The sequence below is a fragment of the Nesoenas mayeri genome (assembly GCF_963082525.1).
Source record: "Nesoenas mayeri genome assembly, chromosome: 5".
In the NCBI taxonomy this organism is placed as follows: Eukaryota; Metazoa; Chordata; class Aves; order Columbiformes; family Columbidae; genus Nesoenas; species Nesoenas mayeri.
This window is the reverse complement of record NC_137548.1, coordinates 59,204,985-59,223,927: the sequence shown is the minus strand read 5'-3', so window position 1 is coordinate 59,223,927 and position 18,943 is coordinate 59,204,985. Positions and strand designations below refer to the sequence as shown.

At 41.9% G+C, this 18,943-nt stretch overlaps 2 protein-coding genes across 7 annotated transcripts in view; one reads left to right on the top strand and one right to left on the bottom strand.

Annotated features, from left to right (window-relative positions):
* DKK3 (dickkopf WNT signaling pathway inhibitor 3) overlaps window positions 1–14,300 on the top strand; it is a gene marked incomplete at both ends in the record, with an annotated part of 28,434 nt that extends 14,134 nt beyond the window's left edge. The window contains 4 exons of the mRNA XM_080345527.1: window positions 6,197–6,289; window positions 8,909–9,053; window positions 11,772–11,928; window positions 14,057–14,300. Coding sequence (XP_080201653.1) covers window positions 6,197–6,289; window positions 8,909–9,053; window positions 11,772–11,928; window positions 14,057–14,300 — 639 coding nt within the window. The remainder of the gene's footprint in view (window positions 1–6,196; window positions 6,290–8,908; window positions 9,054–11,771; window positions 11,929–14,056) is intronic.
* Window positions 14,301–16,042: 1,742 nt separating this feature from the next.
* USP47 (ubiquitin specific peptidase 47) overlaps window positions 16,043–18,943 on the bottom strand; it is a 58,900-nt gene continuing 55,999 nt past the window's right edge. For all 6 annotated transcript variants that reach the window (XM_080345461.1, XM_080345459.1, XM_080345462.1 and 3 more), the window contains 3 exons: window positions 18,599–18,646; window positions 18,376–18,506; window positions 16,043–17,366 (listed from right to left, as the gene is read on the bottom strand). In XM_080345461.1, coding sequence (XP_080201587.1) covers window positions 17,192–17,366; window positions 18,376–18,506; window positions 18,599–18,646 — 354 coding nt within the window. In that variant the 3' untranslated portion in view covers window positions 16,043–17,191. The remainder of the gene's footprint in view (window positions 17,367–18,375; window positions 18,507–18,598; window positions 18,647–18,943) is intronic.

Sequence of the window (18,943 nt, the reverse complement as noted above, 5' to 3'; positions counted from 1 at the left end):
AACCATTGCCTTTTAGATGTGCTAATTGCTAAGAAATGTCAGTTTGAAGGAGAACAAGCGGCTTTGCCAGAGCACTTCAGCTGTGGCTGAAGGTATCATTGTGTCACAGATACAGTTGGACGAGCTCTGGAGCTGTTTGGGAAGGATCTCCGGCTCCTCTTTATGAAGGTTAACACTGAGTTTTACTTGACCTACAGGTTTTTTGAAAAAGAAATTAATTTGTATCAGGAGCTTTTAAGAAAGATGTAAATGGTGGTTTTGTGCAGCAGAGTTTTTGAGGCGTAGTTGTCCCAGCAGGTTGGGAGAGATGTCTCAATGCATTTCCTAATTGTTGCACCAAGTGCTTTTGTAGCTTGGCTTCCTGTGTTGTGTGCCTCCTGGCAAAACTTCCTCACCTCTCTGAAATCAGTCAATTTTGCCTCTATATGTTATGGCTTGTGAACCTGAAATCCATAGAGGGTTAGGAATGGACACTTATGTATTAATCACCATTGAAAAGTTGTGCGTAAAGTCATCAATGAAGCCTTCCTCTGCTTTTGTGGGTTCTAAGCTAAAGTGTCAAGAGCCCTGAAGGAAAAAAAAGCTCATTTGCCTGTCCCTGACAAGCGTTGGCTGAAGATACGAAGAGCGAGTTTTGTTTAAAATTATCTTTGAGGAAAGACTTTTTGAGAATGTGGGAGGTGGGGTGAGTGTGAGTGGGAAGAAGGCACAGACAAATCTCAATTTTTGAATGTAAAATCAGTGATTCCATTTTGAAAGTCAGTATCAGGCTTGAGGATGTTTTCTAGTCTGCGCTTAGGCTGTTAATTAGGAATTGAAAGAAAAAGAGCAAAAGGCAAAATGATTTCAGTCCATACTATATCACCAGTGAAAGAGAGTATTAAAAATATTACCATGGTGAGGTAGAGAAACCAGATGAACACTGCAAACGAGAGTGAAAGTAGGTTAACTCTGGCCTTGTAGTTCTGCTTTCTTAACTCGAACTGTGAAATTCTTTGCTTCTCCCTCTTCATCCTCGGTGTGTTATGTCGGCAGAGGATGGTGTCGTTGGCCAAAATAGCCCATAGTGCCATCCCTGGCAAAGTCATGCTGTTGGGTGTTTTTCTTCTGTGCCTTTCCATGTATACGTGAACATTCAGCCATTGGGAAGGTGCTCTTGTTAGAACCTGTGACACCAGCTCTGACCTGTATGTGCCTGCGCTGTCGCACACTCGGGCATCTGTTGCGGTTTTCTGGTAGCTGTGGTACTGTCACGCTTCACTATCACTACATCTCTCACTTTTGTATTCTCAAGTGTGGAGACTGAACCATTATTTAGGAAAGCAAACGATAGCTTGGCATAATCTGCCAAAGTCATGACAATTGACGTTTCTTCCAGCAGCAGTTGTTTTAGCAGTTTTATAACACAAGGAACTTTTTCCACGAGTTTCAATGTTTTGCTGAGGGGCTGGGTTTTTTTTCCTATTGGTTTTGGAGCCAATCTTAACCCCCAAATTGCTTTCAGGTGTTGCAGGGTATTCACTGCAGAGTACAATCCTATAATAAGAGCCCACAGGACGCTGAGTATGTACTGACAGGTACATAACATGCTCTTCTCCATCCTGGCTTCTGTTGTTTATGGATCCTACTACACTCATTAATATATAGACTATCCTGCTTTCACACTGCATTATGCTTTAGCACTTCTCAAACAGCATATGCCTTCGTTATATGCTATAGCTTCATTATAGCTTCTTTATAGCATATGCTATGTTAAATTAAGTGGTGTAACAATGTAATGGATTTCAGAGAGAAGTACCCCACTTTAAACATAGCTAATTTTGCCTTTAAGCTATTTGCTCAACTTGTATGCTCTGCTGCATGTCAGAAGCCAGCGGTCCCTCTCCTCAGTTTACACACTGTTGCTGCTGAAAAGACAAAATATTCTGAGAAATGTCTTCATTTACAGAAAATAGATTGTTCAGAATCCATTGCAGCTGATGAAGAAGTTTAGGTTTGCTCCTTGTCCAGCAACTGCTGTGTCTCAAGGTACCCTGATTGGAAAGGAGACAAAAAAGATAAATGGTTACACATATGCATGTATAAGCACTACTGAGTTCTGCATTATATATATAATACCTGGGTGAAGGAAGTTGATTTGGAGTGTGGCATAAAATTTCAGCGAGCATAAGAAAGCAAGCTTTTTCCATGCCAGGAAAGAAAGCTATGAAGTGTTTTTTTCCCCAACTGAAAACCCTCATAAAACTAGAGGTCTGAGTTGGTGGGACACCATTCAGTGAGAGGAGAAAAAAGGTTTTTGGCAAGGGACTCATGAGTGCAAGAGGAAGCGGTGACTGCAGAATCGCAGCTTTGATGTGAGGTGGTTTTAGAGCTTGAGAGAGTTATTCCATGAGCTAAAAAATGATTATGGCAAGATTTCTCCTCTGTGGAAAGGCACAATTGGAAAAACTGACTATACTGAGACCTGGCTGTTTGCCTGAGAGTGGATGGAACGGGAGTGAAACAGTATAGTTTATTCTGAGTATGGTTTGTACAGTGGGAATCATAAAAGAAGCTGACAAAGCTACAGACAGAAAATTGGCCAGAAGGAGCACGGCTGCTGAAGAGAAGTGGCCAAGTGCTAACTTGGAACCACAAAACCTCAAACATACTATAAAACGTTTAGATTTTGACCCGCCTGATTACGTAGTGACAAAGAAGCAAACAAGCAGAACACACACTGTACTGGAATGATGGAGCTGCAAAAACGAATGTCTCAAAATAGTTGAAATGACTGCTTCTTAATTATAAACATATCACCTGGATATCATGTCATTGACTTGAAAAGAATCAGGCACCAGACTGTGTTTGGCCTCTGTTCTGGGTAATCAAACTGTTTGAAAACATGGCCAAAGTAGGGAACTTAGTGGCAGCATTGCTCTTGGTGCAGAGCAGCCCTGTCTCACATTGGGCAAGGAGCTTCCATAAGGTTTAATCTGGAGATACTATTGCTGAGATAATTTGCAGCCCAGCTGAAACACAAACCCAGCGGGGATGGGGTGGAAGAAGCCAGCAGTTTGGGGAGAAATGGTCTGAAAAAGTAGAACTAGAAAATGAAAAGCTTAGTAGGAACTTTCAGTAAAGGTTACGCAGATGACACTTCATCTGCTCCAGCAAATGAGATGAACATCTGCCAAAAAGAAGCAGTCAAGTGGTTTCTTCAGAGAATTCAGGGATTTTGTATAATTCCTCTTTTTAAAAAAAATTGTTTTTAATTGACTAATTTACAAATTTTTTTAATTGGCAAAAAAGTAGCATCAGCCTTACGATGATGCAAACCAGTGATGAAGTACAAGTGACTCAGAACAGTGCCGTGAGTTCTTCTGTTGGCTAGATTGTTTCCAGCCTGGAGAAAACATGCTTTAGAGAACAGGTGATTAATGCTGGGGTATGTAATGGTGATTAATCAGGTGATTTTAAAGAGGAAACTACTAGATGGGAAGAGGAAACACCCCCTCCCTGTGAACTAGTCGCTTCTGGGGCACACAACATAAACGCTCTGCATCATCCTCCCTTCCATACCCGCAGAGTGGTGTTCTGCGAAGAGTTTCTGGCCAGTTTGTATGTTGACTTGGTGCAGCAGGAATGAATGGTGACCCATCTCCACCCCAGCGCCCGTGGGACTTCGCATGAAGAAACTTCAGTCTGAGTTTGTCATTCAGATGGGAACTTGGGTGCCCCTCTCTCATGAACATTTTTATTAAGGCCATGAAATGATTCCAGGTTTGAAAAGGTGAACATGGGCTGGAGCCCTGTGCTGGCTTGAGGCCTCCTCTGGTGTCTTAGCTGGGTAGCAAAGGCTGATGCATTAGGGAACTGTGGGGCTTCTCTTTCCCCATGGTGTATGTGGCTCTTCAGTACTTGTCAATCTTAAATTAGTGTTCAGACCTGCCTGCTTAATATTCTTGTGCAGCAAACAAGGTGTTGAGGGGGGAAACACTGAGTCTGTTATGTGCATTTCAAAATCACATAATGTAAAAATCACGTTCTTCGACAGGCTGGAATCTCATTAAATGTAAATTAGCTCCATCAACAGCAGGGAGATGCCAGAGGAATTATGTCAGCTGAGAATCTGCTCTTGCATATTTTGCTATATGAAAATCAAAGTAAGGATTAAAAAATTACATGTGTAGGTATCTGCAGCTGTGAGCTTGCAGGCAATGGGCTGTGGTGACAGGTACACGAGAGCCATGTCATCAGCCAAGAAAAGGAAATCAAATGGTGTGTGACATCTACTGCTGCCCAGAAGCAAAGGCTGCACGGTAGTGCTGCTGTTAACATGAGGCCCCAGGAACAGGTAAAGTTGCCAGTGCCGTGGAAAGAAGCACCGCACTTCTCAGCATGGCAGCTCTTGCTTACAAAAATGCTCAGGCCCCGCAAAGATGCTTACGTTTGCCTGAGAGGAATTTGTCTGCAAAGGGGAGCGGAGGAGCAATTAGAAGGAAGAGGAAACGCATTTCCCTTTTCCCTGGGGCTGCGCTCGCTGGCTTAGGAATTAACTCCGCTGCAGAGATCCTGAGGTCAGCACTAGTGCTGGTGGAAGAGGAGGGGGGCAGCGGAAAGCTCCCTGGCCTGGCACCAAGCAAGATGCTGCAGAATGGCCTCCCGCAGAGCACAGAGACACTCTTGGCTGCTGCAGCTGCTCTAGTGCAGTCTCTTTCCTTTGGTCTTTCCCCCATCCAAAAAACAGTAATGAATCATAACCGTACTCCAACACAACTAGAACAGATTTAATGGAAATGTTCTTCACCACCTTCTCCTCCTCCCACTCCCCAAAAAAACCCCAAAAGCCTACAGCGGCAGGTTGACCCTGGCTGGACGGCAGGTGCCCACCAAGGCTGCTCTATCACTCCCCTCCTAAGCTGCACAGGGGAGAGAAAATATGACAAAAGGCTCATAGGTCGAGGTAAGGACAGGGAGAGGCCACTCACCGATTACTGTCATGGGCAAAACTCGACTTGGGGAAAAAGAATTTAATTTATTAACAATCACATCAGAGTAGGATAATGAGAAACAAAAACATGTTAAAACACCTTCCCCCCACGCCTCTCTTCTTCCTGGACTTAACTTTACTCCCAAATTCTCTACCTTCTCCCCCCAGCAGCACAGGGGGACAGGGAATGGGTGTTGTGGTCAGTTCATCACACGCTGTCTCTGCTGTTCCTTCCTCCTCAGGGCAGGGACTCCTCACCCTCTTGCCCTGCTCCAGTGTGGGGTCCCTCCCACAGGACACAGTCCTCCCCATTTTTCTCCAACATGAGACCTTCCCACGGGCTGCAGTTCTTCATGAACAGTTACAGCGTGGGTCCCTTCCATGGTGTGCATCCAGCACGGGGCCCCCACGGGGTCACCAGTCCTGCCAGCAAACCTGCTCCAGTGTGGGCTCCTCTCCCCATGGGGCCACAGGTCCTGCCAGGAGCTCCTCCAGCACGGGCTTCCCATGGGGTCACAGCCTTTGGACACACGCACCTGTTCCGGCGTGGGGTCCTCCCTGTGCTGCAGGTGGAGATCTGCTCCACCATGGACCTCCATGGGCTGCAGGGGGACAGCGGCCTCACCATGTGCTGCACCACGGGCTGCAGAGCAATCTCTGCTCAGCACCTGGAGCACCTCCTGCTCCTCCTTCTCCACTGACCCTGGTGTCTGCAGGGCTGTTTCACATCTTTTCACTCTTCTCCCTGGCTGCAGTTGTGCAGGTGTATTTCCCTTAGATATGTTATCACAGAGGCACTACCACCACCACTGATGGGTTTGGCCTTGGCCACTGGTGAGTCTGTCTTGAAGCTGGTGGCATTTGCTCTATCAGATGTAGGGGAAGCTTCTAGCAGATTCTCACAGAAGCCACCCCTATAACCACCCTGCTACCAAAACCTGGCCATGCAAACCCAATACACCTGCAGAACAACATAGTTTGTTTTCTTGAGGTTGCTGGTATTAATATTTATACAAGAAGTGAGGCCACAATATTTAGGTACAGCAGGGAGATACTAATAGCATTGTTCTGTTACAGATCTGTGGTTGTATGAAGAACTGAAGCAAGCTTTTTTTCTTAGTTCCCAAATAAGAAGTATAACCAATTGAGACCTTCTGGTATTTCAAGAAGAGTTACAGGTTTGTGTCACACAGTGGCAAATTAAACTTTCATCCTTTTCTTCAGGAGTGTATCATTGACGAAGACTGTGAAACAGGGAAATACTGCCAGTTCTCCACCTTCGAATACAAGTGCCAGCTCTGTAAAACCCAGCATACAGTAAGTCCTGATGTGGTCTATAGAAACTCAATATATAAGTTACTGTTGCTAATGTCAGCAAATCAAAACTGACAGAAAACAAGCTTTCTGCATGAGGTTCAAAAATGTATGTGTAGAGTGTTTTGGGTTGGTTTGTTGTGCTTGGTTTGGGGTTTTTTTTGTGGGTTTGTTTGTTTCTCTCTACCTGTTAACTAAGTTGCAAGGTCTCTGTTCTCATATGCGTTAAAATCTGCACTCTGGTCCTCCTGACTCACGCTTGACTTGTCCGGTGGCCTAAGTGAGAGTTGTAGGTTGTCTCTGGGACGGGCAAAGAGGACACGGTGCCAGCTCCGCTGAGCTGGTCACGTCCAGCCCTCCCTTCACAAAGGAATTGCTGCAGCCCATGCTCCTCCCTTCACTGACCACTTGCACAATGCTGTAGCGCACTTGTTGCTGTAAATGATCCCCTTCCATAGATCATTTCCATTATCTGAACCTGTGAACCTCAGGAAGCAGAAAATTCCTGTCTTTTGGAGCTGAAGGATAAATGTCCTTGGTAGTAGCTGTGGTTGGCTTATTTTCAGTGCCTGAGACGTTTCTGTGGTGAAAATGCAGTTTAAGAGCAATCTGATGGAAAAGGATTTTTATCTGACTGTCCCTTTTTATCCAAGTTCTGCCTCTTGTGAAACAAATTCATTCCTCAGAGCATTTGCAGGCAGTTAAGTCTACAAGCAAGCAAACCTTGCTGTAAAGTTATGTAATCAATAGGATTATTATAATCTAAAAGGCTGTTCCTGAAATTAATTAAATAGTTACTTACCTTGATAACTTTGGGGAGCTCTGTTGACTTCAGTGGAGTGAATGCTTGCTTAAATACAGATCCTGAATTTATACTTCACATTAAGAAGGCTTATTCTTCATATTTCAGAGAATGTTAAAACTGAAAGTTTTTCATGTTAAGGCGGAACAATTAAAAATCAAGATTGGGATGACCTAACACCTACCCCAGCCTTTGCTTTGCAGTCCTCAGCAGAACATTTGGAGAGGCAAGAAATTAAAAACTGGGTCCTAGCTACACTCGTGTTGTAAAGTGAACTCAGACTGAAGGTGATGGGATCAATTCCCCAACCTAGAACCTCCCCAATTAAAAAAATCACTTCTTAATTAGCAGGTCTTAACAGTGCTATTGTAGTCCTACTTCTTGCCCTGTGTTAAGCATTTCCTGTGGGATTCACTGGAAAAGAAATTCTGGGTTTGTATGGCTGCCCAGACAGGGCTTTACACAGACAGCAAAAAAGCTGCTAGAACGCTGACCTACCAGGAATCTTTAAGATGTTCATCAAACTACCTAAAAAAAGAAACTAACGGGACACAACTTTTTAATTAGGTTGATTTATTAGGTGTATATAGTTGAAACACCATGACAGTTGTCACACAAAGCTATCTTTAGCTAGAGATTTGCATTTCTGATCGTCAAAGAGAATTCTTTTTCAGAGAGTTTTTTCTTTCAGGGATTCTTGGTTACAAATGAGATCAGGTTCTTATTACAACTAAAATGGGATTTTAGTAAGATTCTTCTGCTTTTCTCTTTGAAAGCGATCCTTCCGAGCAAACTGTCAAGTCCTGACTGCACTTTACAATGGAGAAAAATCAGTGATGTTTTCTGTTGATAATGTTTCATTTATTAATTTTTGTTTCCTTTGATTGTGACAAGCTGTCCTGAAATCCATATTACACTGTAGGATGTCTGGCTGCTGATCACTTTTCACGTGAATGCTAAAGTAAGAATTGAGGTTTTGTAAGATGACAAGTACAATGGGCCAGAGGAGCGCTGTTACTCTGCTGCCAGGGTCTGCCACATACTTCTGTGGATGCTTGAGGCTGAGAACCTGAGCAGTTCTGGTTAAACAGTGGCCATATGACATCACACAGTATCACAGTATGTTTGGGATTGGAAGGGACCTCAAAAGATCATCTAGTCCAATCCCCCTGCTGGAGCAGGAACGCCTGGGTGAGGTCACACAGGAACATGTCCAGGTGGGTCTTGAATGTCTCCAGAGAAGGAGACTCCACAACCCCCCTGGGCAGCCTGTTCCAGTGTCTGTTACCCTTACTGAGAAGAAGTTTTTTCTCAAAGTTAAGTGGAACCTCTTGTGTTCCAGTTTGATCCCATTACCCCTTGTCCTATCATTGTTTGCCACCGAGAAGAGCCTGGCTCCATCCTCGTGACACTCACCCTTTATATATTTATAAACATTAATAAGGTCACCCCTCAGTCTCCTCTTCTCCAAGCTAAAGAGCCCCAGCTCCCTCAGCCTTTCCTCATAAGGGAGGTGCTCCACTCCCTTCATCATCTTTGTTGCCCTGCGCTGGACCCTCTCCAGCAGTTCCCTGTCCTTCTTGAACTGAGGGGCCCAGAACTGGACACAACATTCCAGATGTGGTCTCACCAGGGCAGAGTAGAGGGGAAGGAGGACCTCTCTTGATCTGCTAACCACCCCCCTTCTAATACACCCCAGGATGCCATTGGCCTTCCTGGCCACAAGGGCACAGTGCTGGCTCATGGTCATCCTGTTGTCCACCAGGACCCCCAGGTCCCTTTCCCCTACACTGTTCTCTAATATGTAATTTCCCAACCAGCGCTGCTCCCGGGACGTGGAGTGCTGCGGGGACCAGCTCTGCGTTTGGGGCGAGTGCAGGACATCCACTGCCAGAGGAGAGAACGGCACCATCTGTGAGAGCCAGCACGACTGCAACCCTGGGATGTGCTGTGCTTTTCAGAAAGGTACAGAGGTTTGCTTTTTTATCCCGTTCATTTTATCATGCGGGAGTGTTAATATTTAGCTCTTTTGCCCAGGTGAAGTGGTTACATCTGTACAGAATCAATAGGTCATTCTCCCTGGGCACATGGAGCGTGCTTCATTATAAAACGTTAATTGAATTAGGAGTGAGGAACATCTGATAGGGGTGCACAGTGGTGAAAGAAAAGCCTATTGCACAACAGAGAGGAGACCGGCATGAGAAGCACAAAAATTTACTGTTTCTGAAAGAGGGGTAGACATTTAGAAGTAGCAGAGCTCTGTGTCCAATTTTCACCCACTAGAGCAAAAATAAGAGAATTAAAAAAAGTTACAAAATGACATTACTGAAAGTGGCTTCTCTGTTATACCAGCAAGCAGCCCATCAGAATCAGACTGCAGTTACATTTCCTACTTTTTATGAACCTTTGTATGAGCGTTGCAGAGCACCATGCTATGCAAATACTGACCAGGCAGCCAAGACAGGTAGAGGAATGATGTTCCAGATTGTGCTGTCAGTCCACATGGGAACGTGAAACTTGATTTACAGAAGGCAGGAGAGAAGGAGAAGGTATCGGGCCTGAAATCAGTCCTAAGTCCTGCCTGGTCAAGGCCCAGCTTCTTCTATTGTTGGATACTTATTAATTCCTCACTGCTTTATCATAGTGAACCTTAATTTTGTAGCGACAGGATACAATTCCAGCCATCTTCCTGCAGCAGGCAGATAGTTCCCTAGATAGCTTTTCTCTTGGCTCTTGCTGTGAGCAAGAGATGACCTGGTACCTTCATGGAGGCTGGGCTGCCTGTCCACCTGCTGGGGATGTGGCTCCTGCAGCGTTCCAGGGAAATGAAGGAAAAGCTCTAACGCCATTTAAAGGCAAGTGGGTCTGCTCAGCCTTGCCTTGTTAATTTTGAGCGTCACATGGTGGACTTTCAACATTAAGTACGTTTGGCTTCAGCAATTTTGGTTAGAGCAGTTTTATTTTCCCTTCATTGGGTTTCTGCCTAAAGCGTTCGTATGTTTTTCCAAGCTCTGTCAGAGATTTCTTTGTACTCTGTTTTCAGAATCAGGCAGAAAGAACACTTAACAAGTGCCTATTACTTTTACTATGCAGGACTTTGAATCTGCTTGTGCTGCAGAGATCAGTAAAGTAGTAGTTTGCATCCCATTGGTGTTATCCTGTTCCCCTGAAAATAAGACCTACCCCAAAAATAAGCCCTAGCATGATTTTTCAGAATTTTTGAGGATGCTCAAAATATAGGCCCTGCTCCAAAAGTAAGCCCTAGTTACCGTTAACAAAAAGAAGTCAATTTAAATAGTGTCCAGGCAGCTATACTTGTAAAAATGTAATAAGTTTTGGAGCAAAAATTAATTTAAGACCCTGTCCTATTTTCGGGGAAACAGGGTAGTAGCAGTAGGCTGGTTTGCTGTGAGGGTGATACTGCTTCTGTAGCCCTGATTTGCTGTGGGATCCAAACAAGCTGTGTCTTCATGGTGATTATTTCAGCCCCAGAAGACATTCATGCTCATTTGAGTATGTTAATGCTTGACTTGAAATGAAATTTAGTACAAATGTATAACTCAGGAAAGAACAATACAATAGATAAGAATATTGTCTAAAATTGATAGAACACTATTACTAAAACTTGAAATAGAGCTATTAATTAATAGCAATGGATTTTTATTCTCTATGTGATCTGCTTTAGCAGTGCTTTAGGGGTTTTCAGGTTAGGCCTAACCTTAAGGCCTTTTGCCATCACTAGAATATTGTAAAAGGTTGTCCTAATAATGATTGGACTGTCTTTATATAAATATTTTGTATATAAAACTGTAGTAAACTATGGAGCATTTACTGCTTAAAATACAATCTGTTCTGGAATTAGGAACTGATAAGTCATGCACGTTAAAGCATGCGTATGTGTGTCTGCGTATACACACACACAGAGATATACATATTTTAACAAAGCCAGATTTAAAAACTTAAATTCTGAACTCCTCACATATTTTATTCTGCCATACCACAAAAATAAGGTGAATGAAGACAAGAGGAGGAAGGGAGGTTTGATAGGAAGAGCTGGAAGAGCTGAATTCAAGGTTGACACTGTAAGTTACTGGTGTCAGGAAACCCAAATGACCTAATGCTTCTAAATAATGTCTTATATAGGCTGAAATTCACCCCTGTGCAGAAACAAGGGTGCTGAGCCCCAAGTGCCATCAACTTTGCCTGTTGTAGAATTACTGTAACAAATCAAATAGCTCAGTAGTAGTTCTCGTTACCTCATTATTTAGTCTCTGAACAATTGCTCTGAATTTGTAACCTCCACAAAGAAACAGAAGAAATAGGAAATATAAGAGAGTTCTAAAATGTGTATTTCTCTAGTCAGATTTTAAACCATTAATGCTATGAACTGCAAAGGATTCACTGCACTGTTAGATTTAGAATAGTCTTTCAAACCCCCAAGGGATGGAGTTGTGTAGCACCACTGTATTGACAGTAGTCTCTCTGTGAAGAAGCAGGAGGAGTTCAAATGTCTTGCCCCCACCTAGTGGAAAGAACATCAGGTTATGGCTCCCTAACATGTAAGGGGACTTCAAAAGATGTCAAGACTGTGTTATTATATCTTGCATATAGTCTGAAAGATTAGGTCATCTCAGTTTAGCAGACAGTTAATGACTTCTCATAAAATTAATTTACTCTGTGTAGAACTGCTGTTTCCTGTGTGCACTCCACTACCCGAAGAAGGTGAACCCTGCCACGATCCTTCAAACAGACTCCTCAACCTGATCACCTGGGAACTGGAACCCGACGGCGTCCTTGAGCAATGCCCATGTGCGAGTGGCTTGATCTGCCAACCGCGGAGGTAAAGATCAAAGCTGGGCAAGCAACCTGCTTGGAATTTGTGAGGGGTCTCCTTCTGTTGTAAATAGATACAGAACCTGCAGATTCTTCCTCACTAGGAGGTGTTTTGACAGCTTTTTTTCTCGTCAGTAACATTGGAAACTTTCCCAAACTCACTGCTTTGTCCCACACAGATGTGCCTAATTGAGTTTGGCAACGCCTTAATCCAACGTGAATTGAGTTTGTGAATTAATCAGGCTGGTAATGCTTTTTAATCAATCAGAAAGTACTAAGAGCTACATACAGCTCTTGTCCACCAACTTGCTCTGTTAGCCTTGGCTTCTGTGAGATGTTTTGTATGCTTTCAGAGGTGAGATGTATTAAATAGTTTCATACATGCAGTAAGTTTAAACAGGCATGTTCCTGTACTACTGATCAGTTGTAGAGAAGGTCACTTCTATTGCAAAAACAGGTATCTTTGCTTGCACTTTCAGTTTTGAACTAACCTGAGAAGCCAGTTTTCCTACAACTGACTGATTTTTCCTACAACTGATCTGCTATTTAGACTTGTAACACTTCCTATGGCGCAGGCATCTTCAACGTTATTGAGTTTCATGGAGTAGGAAGCTGGCTGACTCCATATTTTCTGCTCTAAGCTAAAACTTTTAACCTATCATGCTTTTAATCATTCTTTGAAAGGAAAGTTAATTGCATTATCTGCAATTCCACTGGGAGAAAGGGAGATCACTGCAGTTTTGCACTAAAAGCATTTGTAGAAAACCTATGTGTTATGTATGAAATAAGCTCTCCCAAGTTTGTTCCTACACTGCTGTTTTCATTACGTTAACTGGGAACAAGAGAGCATAGCTGTGACAGAAATGTAGATTAATATTTCTCTTGTGTGTCCAACTCTGTTTCTACATTTTTTTGTGCATGAAAAGTAATTGGATCAGAGTTGATCCCATCCCATCCTTTCACCACCAAAATTTTAGTTAGTGTTTAAGTACAATTAACCTCAGGGAAAGTAAATCAGCAAATGTCACATCTAGTAAGAAGGAAAACATTTCAGATGAGGATATAGAAACACAGAAATGAATTGGGGTGTGAATATAACTGAACTATCCAGCTATAGTCACAAGAGTTATTTGTCTGTTTAGGGTTATCACAAATAGATGAATACTATGCATACTGCCTGCCCGTGATGCGCATGGACAGTAAGATGAAGCTTCTCCTATGAATTCTTACGGTGACCATCTCTGCTTGAAGTGTCCCTTGGCTAAATATCACTCCTGAGGGATAAAACACTGAAACTTGTATCCTAGAGAATACAGGATACTCTGCCCACAAATGGAAATCTTAAAACTCCTAGAAAGCAAAACATAAAAGAATTCAAAACAAAATCAGCTCCATGAACATCTTTAGTTCCTTTACCTTGTGTTTCCAGCAAGCGAGGATGCAGTGTTAAGCAGTTGTTGGGGTGCCTGGTACGAGCTGTGGTCACCTCGCGCTGTCTCGGGACCTGCAGCCCCGGCCTGTCCCCTGCAGAGCAGAGAATGGATGCACCGTCATCAAGTTCTGTTCCCCTGCCTCATGTCAACAAATATAAATCATTCTTGTTCCCTTCTGAAGTTCCTACAAGTGTGGGATGTTTGCAGGCAACTGAAGCCACTTTTCCAAACAGAGCAGCAAATACACTTACTACACTGTCCTATTTAACACCAAATATATAATGCTCACAGCTCTCAATTCTACAGCTTGACAGCAAACATTTTTTCTGCATTCCTTTTATGCTAGAGTATCATGTTTCTTAACTTGGTATAATGTTGGAACACAAACAGGAAGGACCAGTCACCATGAGTGCTTGTAGGTGGAAAGGCCAGGTTGTGCTGAGGGCCGCTGCCATCTTGTGTCCCCATATGAAACATTTTGTGCCACCAGGGTCTTTGTTCTAGCTCTGTATGTGGAAATCTCATCTTTAACTATCCAGCTGTCACACATGTAAAAACCAGATGTTTATGAAGTCAGCTATGGTAGATCTGACAGTATTTAACATGCTTTCATGTAGGGAAGGAATGAAGAGTTCTGTTAAAGAACTAGCAAAAGAACACGGGAAGATGTGCTATAAAACCAAATGTCTATTTTTCCAACAGCCACAGCACCACATCTGTGTGTGAACTGCCTGCCAATGAAACCAGGAAGGATGAGAAAGAAGATCCCTTAATCATGGATGAGATGCCATTTCTCAGCTTGATACCCCAAGAGATTCTTTCAGATTATGAAGAAAGCAGCGTCATCCAGGAAGTGCGCAAAGAGTTAGAAAGTCTGGAGGACCAAGCAGGGTTGGAGCCTGAGCCTGACTCAGCTCCTGACCTGTTTTTGGGAGATGAAATTTAAAGTTCAAACACCAGACCGTTTAGTTAGTTATTTCTAGATTTTTTCGTCTAGTGTCTTGCTTATATAAACCCTGAACACATACTGCTGGATAGAAGTGCAATAAACAAGGTCTCTAACGAGCATCCTTTTCTGTGTACCACACCTGCATGTTCACATGATTGCTGAATTCATTCAGTCCTTGGACCAAACCTTCTGTCAAAGACAAATAAGAAATGTATCAGTGTTTCTTCTGGATTAGTACTTTCCCCTTGTACATTAGAAATAAATTTATCAGTACTTGTACTCATTAAAAAAAATACACATAAGCATAAACAATCTTAAGTTACTAGTGCCTGTAGAAGTGACTTTTAAGTATGTATCTTTAGAGTCATTTATTTTTCTAGAGTAAGAACCATCTACTTTACTGATTTAGTCATTGATTTTAAGCAATGGTACAGTGGGTGTCATCATCCTGCCACAGCCTGTGTCACTGCAGAACTGCTGTTCTGTAGCCAGAGCATCCCTTGAGTTTTATACTTGCATACACAATCGCTGTTGGTTTCCCCCACTGCATGAGGGGCACACTATCAAAAACAAAGCCTACAACATTCTCCATAGAAGTAGCAAATTGTATGCATATACTTATATCCATAGAGCACACTGGTTTCTGTATAGAAACTTGCAACTTGACTGTTGAGAGTTCATATCTCTCAAGGTAAAAATATACTATTTAAAACTGGAGAACAAACAGCCCAATGGGCTGGATACAAAGAATCTAGATTCTCCATTGAACACAAAATATGTAAATATTGATAGATAGGAGAACAGTGCAGCTGCAGTTACAAGGCTGTGCCTAAGCTAAAGCTAAACACAGTGCCACGAGTATGGCAGCATTCTGCACTCCATGAACATACTTTCTTAGGTAACATGGGTTAAAGGATCTGTTAACAGACTGTATTCCATCATCATTCACCCTTTTTGAGAGGTAGAGGCAGAGAACATAAATTAATTACTTTACTTTAGCAGTATGACAACCTAAATAAATAGCTTCTTGCACTTAGACGTTTCTGCTTCTCCTGCTTCATTATATTACATTCAGAGACAACTGAAAAATGCTTTTAATACACTTCATAGGCATAAATCTGTGCGTGTTACAAAATGTGGTTATCATTTCCAGCTTAACAGGTTATTGATTTAAGAAATCAATAGCTAAGAGTAAAATCCGATCTGCACAACTCCCTGGCCACCAGCTATCACAGCAGCTTGCTACAGTGGCTCTTCCACTGTTGTTTTTTGGGGATATAGAGTTCAGCATCTGTTATTGCACATGGTAAAAGATGACGGGAGACTCCAAGCCAAGGAACTTTTCATGGAGCTTCTTCCCAAATAATTCCTACTGCCTATATCCAGTTTGGAACAGCAGAGCTGCTGGACTGTGCTACCAGCCTGCAAGTCTCTTACCACTTCTGGTCTATGAAAGCTTTGCAGCAAATTCCTTGGGTACCTACCAGAATTAATGTTAATAGCCATTATTATAATTATGAACAGAAAGGATATTTCATCAGAACAGTCTGGCTTTGTTTCAGGATTCATTTCTACCACCAGGAAATAATTCCATAATTTTTCAAATAAGAACAACACCACTTACTGATTAAAATAACACAACAGAATGAACAAATGTTTTATTGGCATGTTCATTGTTGTAAACAGCATCTGGCATGAAAAATTTTACCAAAATCTTTTGATTGTTATAAATTAGGTGGTTTTCCAAAAGCTACGGAGAATTGTTCTCTATTGATCTTTATGGATAAAAGCAAAAAAATTGCTGTTCCTAGGCTTTGCAATGAAATCATGTTGACTGCATCAGTCTTTGTACCACAACCTGAACTATCAAGTTTGTACGTTGAGGTGTTAGATAGAGGTCGCCCCAATACTTGACTACATTTAGCTACAGAATCAACTCTGGGAAAAATAAAATGACTTTCAGTGGGTGGAGAAGATGCAAACTTGTAATAGTCTCAAAAACAAAATGTACAAAAAGTAGCTGAACAAAACAAAAACTTCAGTAACAAGGGGAAACACAACCCTAAAGTACCCAGCATCAAACATATAATGAATACAAATTTAAATAGGCAACTACACTTCCAAATGTACACAATGAATGTTGATATGTGAAAAGAAATACCATGGTAAATAGCTGAACTGCAGTTCTGTGAACTGGATAGGGCAAGTTTTATTTACACATTGAACACAATACAATAGAGCTGCTCATCGGCTTCGGTAACCTATTAAAAACCAGTTTACCTTACAACAGCACTTCTGCAAAATGAACCAACACCTGCTGGCAGCTTTCTGCAGACACTTCTCAGGCCACCTCTTTCATGGAAGAATAGTCTAAAAACCTTACAGTCGCAGCACGTCCATTTCATCTTCGCCCCTTTTCTGCTGCTTTGCTAGAACCAACATGTTAACATTGACTTCAGACTCTTTGATGAGGTAATGTGTGTATCAGCGAAACAAAAGAGAAAAAAGGATTCTTTCATGGCCTTTGCACAGCTTTTATTATTAAGCTATGAGTATCCTGTTGGAGGCTAGTTTCACTAGCTACTATGTGCACACTGTCCTCAAAGATTTCCACTCATTTCCCTCCCCGCCCACTTGTTACTTCTAATCTTTTATTTGCACATCCCTTTTAGCTTTACAGTACATTTGACTATAGTGCACAACATGATTCCAAGTCGAGCAGTGACCCAACGGGGCCACCGCGCTTCTGAGTGGGAACACAGCCCAGTCAGTGCTGGTGTCAGCGCTTTACACCTAATGAGTGTCCTGCCGTAATGGCACTACACAGTAGTAGTGAACCTTTTTATTTTAAACAAAAAAATTCCCCAGGGAAAATGCTATAGCGAGTATCAGTCTTGAGTCAAATCTTTATTCGGTGCTCCATCCAGATAAATTTTTAGTGCTTTTTCTTTACGAGGAGAGTAGGTTACCCGGTGTCCAGTTTTCTGGAGTCTGCTGCTTTCTTTTTTCATCAGTTCATTTCTCTGCTCATCTGTTAATTCCATTAATTCTTCAGTTTTATCCCTGAAATGAAAATAGATGTTAAAATTCTGAATAATACAATGGCCATTAGACTTCTGCATTTTTTTTACTTGGAACAACTTAGTAAAAAATACAACCAAGCATAATACTCCTTACAGATTATTTTTTTCTTCTGCAGAAACTATGTGTCCAAACCTGCTTTTCTAGCAGACATTCAGTATTCTAACAGACAGCAGACCCAGGGGAAAGCAGCACGAAACAAGCCTATACTCCTCCATCTACCTGGTAACTCCTGTTCTTTACAGACAGCTATGACTGTGCTCTTTATTTGGTCACAGCACCAACAGCTGGAGCAGCATGTCAGCCAGGCCCTGCTAGAAACTACCAGCTCCTCTCCCAAATAATCTTCCTCAAGGCCAGCTCATTACCAACGAGCTGGTTTGCCCAATCTCATGTGTAAATATGAAAAATACTGTAGAAACAATGCATTCATGAAGGTCTATCACTCCCCAACTTTAGCAGAAATGACAATATTCAAGCTCTTAGTCCTCAAACGCTTGCCTTTGGGCTACCGTCACCAACTGATGAATGTTTTTCAAGTTAACAAAATTTTTAATATAACATCTTTTTCTCCAAAGAAGTCATATTAATTTCTCAAAGAAATAAACTCAGAAAATAAAATCCTTGCTCTCTAAAACCTCCAGCAAGACTCTCCCAGACTCCACAAGGCATATGGTTCTGTTTTAAGAGATTAAATCCAAGTATACACTCAGGCATAGCAACTAGTTTTGCATTCAGCATTATTGTCAATGAGGAGTGAGTAAAAGGGTGCAGTCTTTGTTTGTTTAAACAATATACACAGTGTGTATTCAGGGTTTTAGGAAGATGAAGAGCATATGCATTTCAGCTCAATGTTTTAAACACTCTTCCATAAGCATTTTTCCTTCAAGACAACAGCAGAAGTATTTTTGGGCTTCTGTCAATTACATCATGCCTCAAATCTTATACACAGATCTTCTGCATGGTTATGATACTGTAAAAGAAGACATACCTATAAAATATTACTGCACCATCATCGCAAATGTACAGAGGCCAGACATTCAGTGTAGATACTTTAGGATTCCAGTCCAAGTCTTGATGAATCTCTAGTATGGAAATGTCACATGGAAACGTTCCTCTACCCTGAAAATAAGCAATTATTTAGTAGATAAAATACAACTCATAATCACACATCCACGCTATTAAAGTGTAAAAACAGACAGAATCTATCTTACCTTCGCAAATTCTATGTTTTCTAAAGGTATTCCACTTACTTCACTCAACTGTAAAGAAAAATAGTGCATTTAATACCATTCCACAACAACATTACACAGTGTCTACATAAAGTCAATAGACCTGCCAATCTAGAAGTCACAGTATTTGAAAGTCCTCAAATGACAAAAAATATTAGTACAAAATTGCAGTGACAAGGTACAACTTTTTTTCACATTTCTGAAGTTGCTAGTGCATCACAAGTGACACTTCTGTGACAGTCTTTCACCACACACAGTGAAAGGGTGACAGAAAAAAGTTAACAGAAACAAACAGTAACATCCAAGTTCCAAGATACAAAGAGACCA